The sequence below is a fragment of the Chrysoperla carnea genome, chromosome 1 (assembly GCF_905475395.1).
Source record: "Chrysoperla carnea chromosome 1, inChrCarn1.1, whole genome shotgun sequence".
In the NCBI taxonomy this organism is placed as follows: Eukaryota; Metazoa; Arthropoda; class Insecta; order Neuroptera; family Chrysopidae; genus Chrysoperla; species Chrysoperla carnea.
This window is the reverse complement of record NC_058337.1, coordinates 51685079-51702095: the sequence shown is the minus strand read 5'-3', so window position 1 is coordinate 51702095 and position 17017 is coordinate 51685079. Positions and strand designations below refer to the sequence as shown.

At 27.9% G+C, this 17017-nt stretch overlaps 1 protein-coding gene across 1 annotated transcript; it reads left to right on the top strand.

Annotated features, from left to right (window-relative positions):
* The first annotated feature begins 1450 nt into the window (after positions 1-1450).
* On the top strand, positions 1451-15591 carry LOC123305777 (disintegrin and metalloproteinase domain-containing protein 10-like). Its single transcript, XM_044887603.1, has 10 exons — positions 1451-1468; positions 2336-2525; positions 5504-5939; positions 7665-7873; positions 8221-8361; positions 8570-8694; positions 9536-9664; positions 9758-9929; positions 10752-11479; positions 14329-15591. Exons 1-10 carry the CDS (start codon positions 1451-1453, stop codon positions 15589-15591), a joined length of 3411 nt encoding a protein of 1136 aa, XP_044743538.1.
* The last annotated feature ends 1426 nt before the right edge of the window (positions 15592-17017 follow it).

Here is a 17017-nt window from a genome sequence, read left to right as displayed (position 1 = left end):
AATTTTAGTAATAATAATAATTATAATAATAATAAGTCTTTATTCATAAAAATAGTTTACAACAACAAAAACTAACTAGTAGCCTACGGATGTCTATGGCTAAAGAAAAATTTTTCTTTACTTTTGTTTATTTTTAGAACGCAAATTTTTTTGTAAATTTTTAAATCTTTGCAATTAACAATTTTTTTTTTTATCTCATATTATTGAAAAGTTATGGGTATATTAAAAGAAGTATTTAATTTACTTTTTGCCAAAAATTAATTTAGAAAAGGTAGGACATTAAAAAAAATTTAAAAGAGACACTTTTTGCCAAAAATTAAATAAAACAATTGCTTATAAAAAAAAAAGCTGGATATCTTTTATGTTTAAAAAAAAACTATTTAATATAGAATTTTTTTTCCCAAATTTGTATTTGTCAAAAAAAAGTTTACTCAAACATATACTGAAGATTAACGATTTCAAGGCGTTAAATAAAACTTATTTTAAAACCTTAAACTCTGTCATTGCGATATTGATTCAATTAATGATCGAAATTCATACAATTTTTGACATAAAACGAATAAAACTTTTGCTCGAAAACTATTGTAAGATAATGATTTTCATTATTACCATTATTATTAAACTACGCACTTCGAAAATTGATTACAATACATAAAAATATGTAAGAAAAAAGTTTTGGTAATACCATGAACATTAATCCATCCCGAGTGTGTTTATAACATGTGAAATTTACAAAATTTTTAAAAACTCTCAAAAGCTACGGAGTTTTTTTTTCGTAGCTCTCTCCAAATTAAACAGATTTTTTTTAAACATAACATAAACAGCTGAAGATTAAAAGAAAGATCCTCTAGATCGCGGCATATATTTGTACCCCCCCCCTCCTAGTGTTGCCATCTAGCGGATCTTTTTTAATCTTCAGAGGAAAAAAGACTGGAATTATTACTTATTGTATGTCCGGATTTAATGATAATATGATGTTTATAATTTGTCTTCTATAGTTAGTTAAAAAATTTTATTAGTATTATTTAAAAAATATAATGCTTTAATTAGACTTATTACTCAGAAGATTAAAAAAAGATTCGCTAGATGGCTACACTAAAAGGGGTGCAAATATATCCTGCCATCTAGAGGATTTTTTTTAATCTTCAGTGGAAAAAGCCTAATTCGATTAACCCATTTAAGAGTTACGGTGCCATAGACAGACACACACACATAGCGATCAAACTTATCAACACACCTCTTTTTTGCGTCAGGGTTTAAAACAAAAGTCTTATACAGAGTGTCTCAAGAGTATAGATTCGGTAAAATAATTCGTTAGGATTTTAAAATACGAAAAATGGTTCTGTATAAAAAATTGTTGGGGTTAATGTGGGATATGACATATGATGACCTTGAATTTAACTGGCGCCTAGAGACATGTGAGCAGTAGTAGTCCTTATTGAATACATCTATGAATAGTCAGTATAAGGTAACTGTAGTTGTACGTACACACACATACATTGATATAAAACCACCTTCACAATAATATTACAGAATACAGATAGAATACAAAAAACCATGACTAAACTCTACCTGATGTATGTACCATTAGTGAATTTATTTATCTTTTGTTATTAAATCATGTGCAATGTAATGTAATTATTATCATCAAATATTAATATTTATTTATTATTATCATTTTAATAAAGATTAATTAATTCATTCATGTAATATATTGATATTATATTTTATTAATATATAATATAAATAAATAAACAGTAAACATTATGTTACCTGTATAATATTAGTGTCAGTGTATTGTATGTAAATATATAAATGTGTACTATATATATATATTATAAATATAATATTAAAAATTTAATTTAATTAAATAAATACTTGATTTAATAAAAGAATATATATTATATATTACATATGAAGTACCATAATAATAATAATAATATAATTCTATATTATTTATTAATTAATATAAATACAAAGACTAGAAGTAGAAGATTATTATGAATCTGAATCATAATATTTATAATTTAATTATTTATAATAATAATATTAATAAATATTATACAAAATGGTTATCAAACAAATATAATACGATAAATATAAATAATAATAATTATTATATATTATTATTATTTATTTTAATATTTATAAATGTTGTACAATCGATACCAATAATAAATACAAATAAAGGAGGTAAGTTTCAAATGCAATTTAATTAATTACTTAATTTAATAATTAATATAATTATTATATTTTAGTACAACATAATAATTTAAATGAATTTATACGTGAACATGAAATTGTTTATTATAATAAAAAATTATTACAAAAACAGCATAAGAGAAGTATCGATGAAAATTACGATGATTTCAATAAATTAAATTTTAAAATTTTTACGAACAATAAAACATTTCATTTAAATTTACATATGGACCATACAATATTTAGTAATGATTTACAAATTATATCAAAAAATCAAGCATTACAGTTTGATAAAACTAAAGTATATGTTGGAACATTACAAGGTTTGTATTATTAATGTATCATTTACATGTATAACACTGATCTATAAATTTGAAATAAGCTACTTCAACTCTTACATATCCAGGTTAGGTTATGTTGGGTTAGGTTATACTGACTGTCCACGAGGGCCACGCTTAGATCTTTGAAAATTCACTACTATTTAAAATATATGATCTAAGGCTTAGACCATAGGACCCATTGTGATACCATTATGTGTTTTACCACCTTTCCGCTGATAATTTCATTTATCAGCTCCTCAATTATTTTCAGAGGTTGAGTACACTCCTTTCATGAATATACCATGCACTACACTAGCCTATCACAGCTATCAATTAAATTAAATTTTAGTGTGACCGTTGGAATCGAACCTGCTACTCTAAGCTTATCGCGTACGGAGTTGGTTACGCTGCAACCAACTGAGCCACTAGGGTCGACTACATATCCAGAGTTTCCCAAATGCCACGAACAGTAGAAAAGAGATAGGTATTCAAGCCCACGTTTTTCGATCTTCAGAACCCGAGATAAAAGTTCTTATATATATCATTTTTAATTTTATAAATTTCTCAATCAAGGTAGTTTGTTACCCAAATTCACTTACTTAGTCAAATCAACAATCATTTTTTAATTGTACAACTAATGATACAAACAAATTTATAATGAATTGAAATAACACAATATAATATTTTATTCAACCAATTTAATACACATTAAAAATAATTTAAAATCTTAGTCAAACAAATTGTAAGAGAAGGATAGAGAAATTCACATCAAATACTTTTTGCTACACAAGCGTCAATTGTTTATAAACCCCCGACTTCTGGGTTGAATAAGGACATTCATTATGAAGGGTACAGATAAGGAGAATTATTTCTGTATATAAAGTAAGTTTGAAAAGATGTAATCAAAGGAGTAAGAGTAAGAAAAGAATCCAAATAAATTGATAGAGAAGGATAGAAAAATTCACATCAAATATCCTTTTGCTACCCAAAAAAAATTCTGGTAAATTTTAGAACTGTTATTTGCTGCTTTTCGATAGACACTTTTTTACTTTAATCCCTATTTATGATGGCCCTTCTTAACTCATAAAACCCCATATAGTTTTGCATAAGTTTAATTAATTATATCTCGTGAACTATGGCAATAAGAAATCTGATTTGGTTAACAAACTACCTTAGTATTAATAAAATTAAAATTGTTTAAATAAAACAAAGATTATAGAAATAAAATAATTTTTGTATAGGTGTTCATAAAATCAATTAACTGTCCGTCTGTCTGCTCGTAAGCACGATAACTAAAGAACGAAAAGATATATCAATCTGAGATTTTTATAGCGTGCTTAGGACGTAAAAAGTGAAGTCGAGTTCGTAAATGAGCAACATAAGTCAAGTGGATCTTGGGTCCGTAGGACCTATCTTGTAAACTGTTAGAGATAGAAACTGTTAGAAGAAATCCCTATTTATCCGCAAGGGAACAATTATATGGGAATATCAGTTATGTGTGTGACACCACATTCGTGTTATATATGCACGTGGCTATCTAAGAGTAACTATAACTAAAAGCCTATTATCGAGGCGCTATGTGACCGAAAGACGCTCAAAGTCTTAAAATTTTGTCTCTTAAGAACTTCTTATCCATAATCTACCTTTCTCATATTGTTTCATGTCTTTCGAATACCTTGCATAAATAAAATGACATACATATACGTCAATTGTAAAGGCGTTAGTAACTTTTTCGATTTAGTCTGGTTCAGTTTTATTACACGAATCTGTACACATATGTTTGTTATTATACTAAAGTAATAACTTGGACTTGTCAAAAAATTATGATTTGAAAAATTTAGGGAATTTTGCCAAAAGAGAAAATGCAGTTTAAAAATTGAACTCAAGGCTGTTCAGACATAATATGCAACCACTTTCCGATAGATAGATTGCTTATATTCCGATAGTGATTGTGGGAGTTTTAATAGTTACTGAATCTTAACTGTATATTCCTAACTATAAAATTGCTTCTGCCTGCCCTATCTCAATAAATATTTTGTTTTTATGTATGATATACTGGCTCATTAAATCAATTTTATTAACCAAGAACCAGCAAATATCTAAATAATAGTCTATTTGACTGTGTGAAAAATATTGTCATATTTAGTGATTTCTGCATAGATTAAGAATTTTAAAATCTTTTAATTTGACGAAAAAATAATGGATTATTCATTCAAAACAAATAAAAAAAAAATTATTTTGGCTGCTATCACGTGAAATAAAAAATTATGAAATATTAGAGTAAAAGTTAGGTATACCAATACAATTTATAATGGTTCAGCCATATGCAGCATGATCATAAATTTACGATTGACTATATATTTTATACTAATAACATACCAAATATATTTGCTTTAAAATGGCGAGATTTTATAGCTCTGCCTTGAATATCTCTAGTAAATATAAAACATTATATTTATGGCATCGTAAACTTTAAATCGAGAACATAAAAAAAAAAATGAATTATTTTACACACCAAGAAAAACTGCGCCTAATATTATCATAGATTTTGCTATTAAAAATCATACATACAGTATTTCAGCCACTAAAGTATATCTTAACAATTGAAAACAAACAATTGATTGACTTAATTGTTAAAACACCTTTATAGAAAGTGTTGAATGTCAGTGATTGCATTATTTTTAATACATTATAAAAATTTAAAAAATCAAAACAATCGAAAATTTTCGAACAAAATTTCTAGTTTTTTTTTTCGTTTTACGAGAATCTTTCACTAGATCACTAGAGATTAAGAAGACTAAATTAACCTATATGGCTCATTTACGGTCTCAAACTTACTTTTTACGTTATTGGGAAGAAATTCTAAAGGTGTGGTTACAATTGCCAATGTATGCTGATAAGCATCTGTACTATCGTGAATTGATTTTGATAATTTAATATTAAATCTAATTGTAATAAATATATATTGATTTTGTTTTTAGATGATTTAGACTCACACGTTGAAGGTATAATAACAGTTGATGGTTTATTTGATGGTTTAATACAAACTAAAACAGATACATATTACATAGAACCATTGCATAGATATGTAAATACGTCTACAGATACATATCATAGTATTTTATATAAATTAAGTAATGTTATACATCCATTACATTTAAATAATAAAAATAGTACCCTTGATTGTGCATCACATTTATTACATTTAAAACAACAACATGAAAGAACTAAAAGGTGGTTACTACAATCTGATCATGTAAACGATCATGATAATGGTGATGATGTATATAATACACATACAACAACAACAACAAGAACAATAAGAACAACAAGAACATACAATTATAATCATAATAATAATATTGATAAAAATTATATAATCATTGGTACTGGTAGTAATACAAATATTTTTAATCGGTGAGTACTTGGTAATTTATTATAAGCATATGTGTAAGAGGAACTATTAGTGATTTATTACTAAGATGTGGTCAAATATGAATTTATATTGGAATGTGACTTTAATAATATCTCATAAAAACAAAAATATTAAAGAGGGCAAAGTTATTTTGTAAATATAATAAATATATGGAAATAAAAAAGGTGAAATATCTTAGCATAAAGAAATGATCTCTTACTCAAAATAAAAATTAGGGTACCAAAGGACCAAGTTATACCTCCGGCTATTTTTCATTAAAATGAAATTTTGGTAAATAAATATTAATCAAACCCGTGCGCAGGAATCATCCAAGATAAGGACGGTTCACTTTTGTTCATTATGTTTGGTCACAAAGTCAATAAAAACAAGAAACTCTTTTTCCGATTAAGAAAACATCCTATTATGTCAAAACGGGATATTCAGTCACTATTTCAATAAGTTAATTCAGCAAGAAACAGAAAAAAAACTTTTCCAAAACTCTGTGTATATTTGTATATTGAGCGAGGCTAAACCGTTTAACTGATAGTCAGATATTGTCCATCTAAGGTATTTTTTGAAACTACGCAAAGTTGAAGAGGAGAGTTCATTCGTCGATGTTGTTACGGGCAAAACTTTCAGAAAACGGAGCATATGGTACACATTTGGAAACGCATCTTAACACAACCCGTGCGCATAATATTGGCATTATTCGAGGAAAAAACTTCGATCATGTTGTCTACCAAAATATGACCAAAGGTTCGGTTAGGTTAGGTTATATTGGTTGTCCACGAAGGACACACTCAGGCTATAGAACCCATTGTGATACCATATATGTGTTTTACCACTTTTCCGCTGATAATTTCATTTATCAGCTCCTCAATTTCAGAGGCTGAGTGCACCTCCTTCATGCATATACCATGCACTACACCAGCCCATCACAACTATTAATTAAATTAATCTTGTTGCGACGGCAGGAATCGAACCCGCTACCCTAAGGATACCGCGGACGGAATTGGTTACGCCTTAAATATGACAAAAATTATTTTATTAAAAACTGAGTACATTTGGTCTAGATCAATCTTTTTCACAGTGGGCGATAACGCCCCCTTGTGGTCCTAGAGTCCTATAGGAGGATTGAGCGGTGGCGAAATAAGTTTAAGAATCTCTGGACTAGACCTTTACCTATTTTCTATCTAACATAATCAATATTATTGAGTCAATAATGAGTGGCGGTCCTTAACATAACCCAATTAATAAATTAATTTTGAACCCTTCAGTTCAATTTGGTCAGGTAGTAGAAGCGCTCAAAGTCTTAAAAACCTTTTATTCCGATATAAAAAAAAAGGAGAGAAAAGCGCGTAAAGGTGCTCACAGCTATAACAATCGGCACAAAATTGATATTTCAGCATAAAAAAGGAGAAGGAGAAAATTTACATTCGACAGACCATTCTCTTTAGACGCAACTTTTAAATTAATAACAAAAGTCTTTCAAATCTCTATCTCTATTTTCTGATTTTCATTGATTTAACATCAGAAAATTAGTTCTAGTCTTTTTTTTTTTTACTTGGTCTGAACTTTGCGATTTTCCGTCAATTTGAATAAATTTTATTAATAAAAAATATTATTGATTATATAAATAAAGAATTTAATTTAATTGATATAATTAATTATAGGAAATCACAAATAAATGGCGGATTAATAAATAAAACATACAATAATACAATATTATATGACATATCTGATTCATTGGTTAATAATTCTAAAAATAAACGTACATTATCAAGTACAAGTACAAGTGTTGATCCAAACAAAACAACTTGTATGTTATATTTACAAGCTGATCATCAATTCTATCAAAAGTATCAAAGTGAAGAAGCATGTATTGAGGTGATGACAAGGCATGTACAACGAGTCAATTCAATATACAAAACAACTGGTTAGTACCCAATTATATAATAATATTGATATAAATGTTGTCCACGGATTAAGTTGGCAAGAAAAATTACAGAGAATTATAACGTGCCAAGCATAATAGGCGTGAGTGCTATAGGACTTAATTCCAAGCAACAACTCGAAAGTAACTTGTATATCAGCATTTGGATTGCAAAGTAATGATTTCTCTTACATATTCATTTTTATATCGACAAACAAGTAATTTTATAAAAAATAGCTTCGCCGTATAAAAATATTATTTTCCTCTTGTCAAATTCATCCGTAGACACACTGTATTATATATATATATAAAATTAATCTATTAATATAAGTTATTATCTTTATATTTAGATTTTAATCAAGATGGTGTACCAGATAATATAACTTTCATGATCAAGCGTATTAAAGTACACACAACTGACGCACTCAATGATCCATCGTATCGATTTCCTAGCAATTATGGAGTTGAAAAGTTTTTAGAAATATTCTCAGGTAAATAAAAATACATTTATTAATTTTACTAAATCATGTCGGTTAAGTATGTAGCTTATTGCCCAAATGTGCAATAAGAAATTATCTATTTGTCAAAATAACAAGGGTAAAGCAGTTTACCCATTTAAATCTGCTCTTATTTGCCAGATCACTTTGCACGCTCTTGCACAATAAATTACTAATTTATTTATTTTTAATATTTTTGCAGAGGAAGATTATGATGCATTTTGTTTAGCATACATGTTTACCTATAGAGACTTTGAAATGGGCACGCTAGGTTTAGCATGGACTGGTGACTTAAAAAATGCTGGCGGTGTCTGTGAAAAGAATGGGGTAGGTATATTCAGTTTAGTTTTAACCATCGTGTAAGGTATTATTTCCGATAGGTTTTAGTGCAAAATAAGTAAGATTAATTAATAAATACGTAATCATATAGTAACAAATAATATACTGAATAATTTAATTCCGTTTTCATCATTCATTTATTTCACCTGAAAATATATTTATTTAATTATAATAAATAAATAATTATGGGAAAATTCTGTTTTTTTGGCACGAAAAGAGGGAGAGTGATAAAAGTTTTTACAAAACAATATGCCAGGGCTTAAAAGAAGGCAGTTTAAGTTGTCGAATGATATAATATAAATTTTAGTGCGATGATTATCTCTAAAGATACAGGATTTTAAATCCAGAAGGGTTAATTTAGCTAAGAAAGCGAATATTTTGCCCCCAAAAAGCTTCTACGGTAATTTTTTATGGCTCATATTCGAGAAAAATAAACAAGATTTAGAGTGGTATTAACAAATTTTTGTAAAATATAATGACAATTTCAACACTCCGTCCAAAGCGACAAAGAGTGATACAAATTTTTTAGTAATAGCTTCCAAAATTAGAAAGTACAAGTTCGATGATTTTTCGGAGAGATACAACTGTTTGGAATTTAGGTTAAATTTTGTTCATTTAATATTTTGGTTGTATACATACAGGGTATACAATTGCATACTGTCTACAAATCTAATTTTGTATATTTTTTTATACAGTCTAATTTTGCGGATAATCCAACCAGATTGCAATTTTTATTAGAACTTGGTCAATTTTTTTAATCAAATAATTTCAAATTCGTGTAAAAAAAGGAATTTGACCTATAGTCATAAAATAATTTTATATATTGCAGCATTATCGTGGTAGTTTAAAATCATTGAATACTGGTATCATCACATTATTAAATTATGGTAAACATGTGCCACCAGCTGTATCACATGTTACTTTAGCACATGAAATAGGTCATAACTTTGGATCACCGGTAAGTTTATTTCTCATATTTATAAAATTAAAAATCATCAGGCGTGGATCCAGGAAGAACCACTCTTTTCGAATAATATATTTGTTGTAACAGCATGATCCTGAGATATGTACTCCAGGTGGTGAAGATGGTAATTTTATAATGTTTGCACGGGCTACGTCTGGCGATAAAAAGAATAATAATAAATTTTCAACATGTAGCTTAAAATCAATAAATCCAGTATTAAATTATAAAGCTCGTTCAATTAAAAATGGTTGTTTTACAGGTAAGTTGATAATTACGGTAAAGTTACTCCAAAAGGTCTTTAATAGTCATGAAAAAAAAATTGAAACCTATAAAAGTTGAAAATTGCGATCGAGTAAAGAAAATAGAAAATTTTCTTATCGTTATCCTTCATGTATGGTCCATAAGATACTCTCACAACAGAGATTTCTCACAATTTCTATGACTTGAAGAGTTTCCAGCTTTGTTTAAAGGAACCTTTTGAAAACTGTATCCCATTATAATGGAGCTTCTGTACTTATTTTAGTTTGCCATCTGCTATTTTTTAATGTCACTCTGCAGAATTTAGAGTTATTAATTTGGAAGGCATGTATTTGTGTCCCATCCTGTATTTTAAAAGCTTTATATCTTTTATCTCGAACCTACAGACTTCTGACTATGCAACACTATAATTTTTGGCATATTCCTTTTACATTGATTTTCCCGCTTAATCTTTATCAATTTACCTATCTCAATATTACACATAACATTGCTGATCTCGGGTACCAAGAAGACGCTCAATATTTTTAATGAGTTCTTTTGACGTTATAGTCTTGAATACAGCCTAAACATCTATTTTTCAAAACGTGCAAGTTTTCTACTTTTTCAATTTTTTAAACAATAGTTTATTTCTATTAGTCTACATGTGATATACTCTCTTAGTGCCTCGTAAAAATATATAAAATCACGTTTTTCAGGAGTGCATAAAGTATAAATAAAAGCATAATTTAAAAAAAAAAAAATTTCATGGCGTTTTCTTTTAGCAACAACTTTATAGCGTAGAATCACCAAATAATTGAATTTAATAATTATTTAAATTTTGCAGTACCACAAACATCTTTATGTGGCAATGGTGTTGTTGAAGAGGGTGAAGAATGTGATTGTGGTTGGGAAGACGATTGCCATGATAAATGTTGTAATCCACAACGTAAACATTCTAGTACAAGTACAATCAATGACGGTTCATCAAATATACCTTGTACATTGACTACAAACAGTGTTTGCTCACCTTCACAAGGTCCATGTTGTACCGTTGATTGTGAACTGAAGTTTGGTGATAAATGTCGTGATGACAATGGATGCCGTTCAAGTGCTTATTGTAATGGTTTGCAAGCACAATGTCCACAATCAATATCCAAACCAAACAAGACGATATGTAATGATGAGTTTGTCTGTTATATGGGTGAATGTACTGGTTCGATATGTTTGGCATATGGTTTAGAATCATGCCAGTGTACACCTGCTAACTCTGCGGATTTGTTAAAAGCTTGCGAACTATGTTGTAAAATGCCTGGTAATGAATCCAAATGTATATCGTCGTTTGAATGGAATCAATATCCATACGATATACCAGATATGTATTCAAAACCAGGTACACCGTGTAATAATTATAATGGTTATTGTGATGTCTTCCAAAAATGTCGTGAAGTTGATCCATCTGGTCCATTAGCTACACTACGTAAAATACTATTAGCTGATAATAATTATCAAAAGTATTTATGGCATTATTGGTATATTTTTATTACAATTGTTTTTATTACAATCTTTTTACTGGTAAGTACTATTATACGTAGACATACTTTTTCATATATTATCTTTGTATCAAAAATACTTCATTGGAATAGTAATATAAAAGCTACAGCAGGTGCTAAACCTTCTTATCCTCCTTGCTGATTTTCTTTCAGTAGCTTTCGTTATCAATTTTCCATTTCTGAAGGATCGCCCTGACTGCATAAATTCCTGTTTTATCCAAATGGTTATATATAAGATTTTTCTTGTGTTTTAACAAAGACGTAGTATTTACTTTACTAAGCTGGTACCAACTGTGTTTGAACTACGTGTCAATCTTCGCGATTCTGCTATTCCTCCTTTTGTTTCACTGAAGTAACTTTACCTGCGATTTTTCAAGTTCTCTGATCGATGGTAAATGATGAGTTATTCGCCTCCGTGATATTTTTGTCCACACCTTGCTTTGCCAACCCATCTTTACTAGTGTTATGTCACCTTTCATATTGCTGTGCCTGAACACGTAGCAAATCTAACTTTGCTCCTTCACGTTTATGATAGTTAATTTTTTTTTAAATCTATGAACAATATCTTCAATTTAACCGTTTTCGCTGATATGATAGAGTACTGTGTGACTATCTAACTATCTATGTATATTATAAAATTTATTTTTGCTATTGATCGATCAGTAAATATGAATGTTCCATTTCCCTTTATTGCCAAATTTAATTGCTTTTGAACTGATAAAAAAAAATTCTAATATTTTATTTACTTGGAATAATAATAATAATAAAAACAAAATAGGGGTACCGGAAGTAGAAACCCTGATACTTAGACCAAGAGTCCTCTGTGCCCTCTCTGATAACGACCTGTCATCCGAAGACGGTAAGAGGCGATATTAAAATCGGATGAAGCTGTAGGATTATGTCAAAGTCGGATGCCACGAAGAAAGTCCACAGCTTCTCCGTCGTGATCTCTCCCAGAGTTGATGGGTCCAAAGTTTCGGACTCGAACATTCTTAATATAACGCTCTGCAGGTACAAATAACATGTATGGATGTTTCGCCATCCTCCATACAGGTTCTACAAGTGGAATCATTAGAGATCCCCATGTTATCTCTATATAAAATAGAGGCGATAGTTCAGTCAACAGTGTCCTGTCAAGAGTCCCACCAGCCTTCTAAACTGTGCTCTAGTAAGTTTAAGACGAGCACATGGCCTGTCGAATTCCCTGCGCAAAGTTCCAGTAATCAAGATGGGTTTATCGTAGCCATTCTTCGATTCCTCACTTGATAATACATTATAATTAATTTTTCAAAGTTAAATTTAAAGAATTCAGTAACATAAATTTTGTATTGATTTATTGATTATCAAATCAAATAATCAATTGATTTTTGATTGAAGAAGAGTTATATCAATTGAAGTATTCTTGATAAATTGTTTACAATTTTAATTAAATTTAATTAATTAATTTTATTTTAAAATGCATGCTCACACTGTGTTTTGTTTTATTATATTCCGTTTAAATAAAACTCACAGTATCAATTTTGTGTATGTTGTAAGTATCTACTGGGATTTTGCTTTTACATCATCACCATATAGATGTGATTGTCACCGTGGCTTTTAGAAGTTTCTCATGTAATTTCATCTAGTTTTTTCATTTAATTTCAATGACCTGGGTAATTCTAAATCTTATTTGTTAATCATTTAACAATAACACAGGTGCAACTTTATCTTGTATATTTTAGTTAGCTGAATTCGTATTATACTTCCAAATTTCAACATAACATTAGAAGAAATTTTATCTAAAAAGTGGAAAAACTCGTTTTTTACGCGATCTGTAACACCTCGAATTAAAATAATCCAGAAGACTTAACGGCATCTGAAAATAATGCATTTCTTTCTTAAAAATCCATTTATAATTGTTTTAAGGTAGTACCAGCATGAAATCACTTTTCGACAGATTTGACCGAATTTTTTTTCTCGGGTTTATAATAGCTTTATTTATGAATTCCTAAAATTTCATAATTTTTGACCGTTTAGATCGCGAGATATTTAAAGACAAAGTTCGCGATTTTGAGGGTCATGTCCCATTTAAAGCATGTAAAATGTCCGGTCTCTCCAACTATTTTTTATGATATTATTATATATTGAAGAAAAAGTAGAAAAAAATATTTATACAATACAATTCTAAAAAAAAAATTTAGAAATTAATTTTCACTTTCGAGATATTAATTTTGACGTAAATTGATCGAAATTGGGACGTTGGCATAATTATTTCCCATTTTAAACGGTCAAAATTTCTGAAACTTTGGGAATTAATAGTAAGCATTATTAAATTCTTAAATTTAATTTTTCGTTAAATTCTGTCGAAAAAAAAATTGTACCATTGCTTTAACATAGAAACTGCAAATACCATGCTGGAAATACCTTAATATCTTTTTTTTAATCCTCGAAATCAAATAATATGTACATAAAAAACTGGTTTGTTCAAGATTAAATATGTCGAAATCATTTTCTTTTCTCAAGGAGAAAAAAAATTGAAATAATTCAAAATATATATTTTAAAGGGATAGGATAGTTCTTTCAGATACCGTTAAGAACTTTCTGGAAGCAAATTACCTCTTGATGTTACAGATAACAAAATAACAGGGTTTTTCTACTTCAAGCTAAAATTTCACGAAACGTGATGTGATAAATCAATTATGAGTTAAAATTCAAATTCAGAAAATCAAAATTTATAACTAACGATGATATGCCTCATTAAAGTGTTTTCGTCGTAGATTTGTGTAATATGTAAATCGACCCAGTAGTTCGTTTACAATAGATACATGCATACATGTAGATAACTATTATTTAATATTATGAATAAAAATATTAAAATTTATTTTTGTATAGGTTATCGTTGTAAAATATTTTGGAATAAAGCAAAATAACAAATTAAAAACAATAACAACAATTATACATCACAACAATCATCACAGTGCTAGTGCTAGTCATCATCGTTTTAAGTATAATAAAAATAATAATAGACATCGTAAACATGCTGTACCAACAACAAAACAACAAACAACAATAACGTCAACAAATGATAATAATAATGTAAATATGCCAGCAACAACAACAACAACAACAAGTAATAACAATAAAACTAATAAAACTACGAATACAATAAATCACCCAATAGTTCATACAAAATTAGCATTGAAACGTAAATTAAAATACAATAAAGCAAATAAACAATATCATATTGTTAAAAATAATAAACAAAGTAAAAGTAACAAACAACAACAAACGTCTACGTCGACTCCAATTAAATCAAATAAGCAAAAAGAACAAGTAAAGAATAAAAAAACTAAAAAGAATAAAATAATAGATTATAGTTTACAACAGAAAGATATTAAAAAAACATTATTAACAACAACTGATTTAGATGGTAACAATACAACAACAACAATATCCACAGCAACGTTAGATCCTGTTAATAAGGTACAAAATTGGTTAATTAAATCTCAATTATTACCTACACCAACAGCAGAACCAATCAAAATGTCTAAATCAATATCAACACCAAATAATTTAGTAACAACTACAACAAATAATAATAATAAAATAAAAAGTAAAAAAGTAAATAAAAGTAAAAGTAGTGGACATTTAACATCTTTAAATAAAAACAATAATAATAGTAATAGTAGCAAAAATAAAAATGTATATAAAAGAATGAACAGTAACGGTAGTGGCGCAGCCGGTAGGGCAAATGATGTAAATATAGATAAAATAAGTTTACAAGTGATATATAAACCTCCATTTAAATTTAGTGTTAAATTAAAGAAATTTAATAAATTACAAAATAAACAAAAACATAATAATAAATTAATGATCGTTAGTACTAATAACAAACAAAATGGTGGTAAGAGTAAACAACATGTTACAACAACAAGTAATAATAATAATAGTGATAATAATGAGAAAATAAAACAACAACAATCAAATAAAATGACAACAACACCAACAACTAACAATACTGTTGTAAATAATAATGAATTATTATTAAATAATGATACAAATGTAACAACCGTCCAATCAGATTTAGAAGTATTATTATCAGAAAGTGAATTCTTATTTACAGATGATAACATTACCGATCAAGATGATTTATAATAATAATCAATTTATATTAAAATTATATTATGTAATTATCATTTATCATTATCATTGTTAATGATTATATTTGTTGATAGAATAACTCCAATGAATCTGTCCACATATAAAAATGATTTTTTTTTAAATAAACTTTGTATGTATGTTCTTTTATTCAAATAATATACATAAATTTTTTGGGCCCATACGTAAAAAGGTTTCCTAGATTTATTTATAATTATCGTAAACAGGAGAGCGAGTATAAATATCTTTGATTTCAAATTTATTTATTTTAAAATTAAGATAATAATAAAAATAATAAATACTCAAAATTGAATAATTCACAATATGTCAAATTGAATGTTTACTTAACTAACAGTGAAATATCCAACAGTATAAAAAAATGATAGATTAATATTATCTTTGCGAGGTTTATGAAAGGCAACAATGAAATTTGATTACAATTTTTAATTATTTATTTTTAAAATAAATCGTTTTTGAAAAAATAAAATTGATGGACAGGCTCATTATTTAATTAGTACGCTTTTGATGCCTTATTGGTGTAGGTAGCATTCTTAACGCTATTTAAACTTAGCAAGATATCATTAACATAACTAATAATAGAAAATGAAATGAATGAGTGAAAATCTGTAGAGAGGGTATTGGATACAGACGAAGTTTTTTCTACGTATTTTTTTATTTTTATTTTGATAAATAAATTCGTTATACATTGACTCCAAACAAAAACGGTAATTACTGAACTGTGTTGTATTATAAAGCCTGTTATACGATATATGACATTAATTATAGAAGCTTTATTGCGCTTGCTTCCGATATCCGTCAAACGAGTATCAACTTAACACTTTGCTTAAGCGGTGTGAAGTATTCAATCGTGTCTAATCTCCATATCAATAGTAAGATATATCTAAATTGCAAACTCAGCTTATTATTTTCTGTCCTACAAATTTTTACACTAGATGCACAATAATGTGATTGTGATTAAAACTTTCCTGTCTCCGATACATCTTGGAATGAGTGTTTTTACTAATAAATATTTTAACAAAATGAAATCAATCGAATGACCAAAATCATATTCTTTATCTATCATATAAATGACCAAATACTTAACTAAAATTAATTTAATGATAAATATAAACCATGACATGTTGGAGATATAAAAATTATATCCAGTCTTACATAATCAAGTTATTCTATCAATAAATATGCATAAGTTAGTCACTGAATGTTAATTTAATATTAATATCCTTTTGTAACTTTAGAGTATAAAATACGTACAAAAAGTCGAATTCACTAACTACAAAGTAAAGGCAATTGCCATTGGAGTAATTAAATTTGATATGAAAAGCTTGATAATAATCATCAATATACATATATAACAAAGGCAAGAATAATGTTCGCCATTTTTATGATAATGTCAAATAGACAA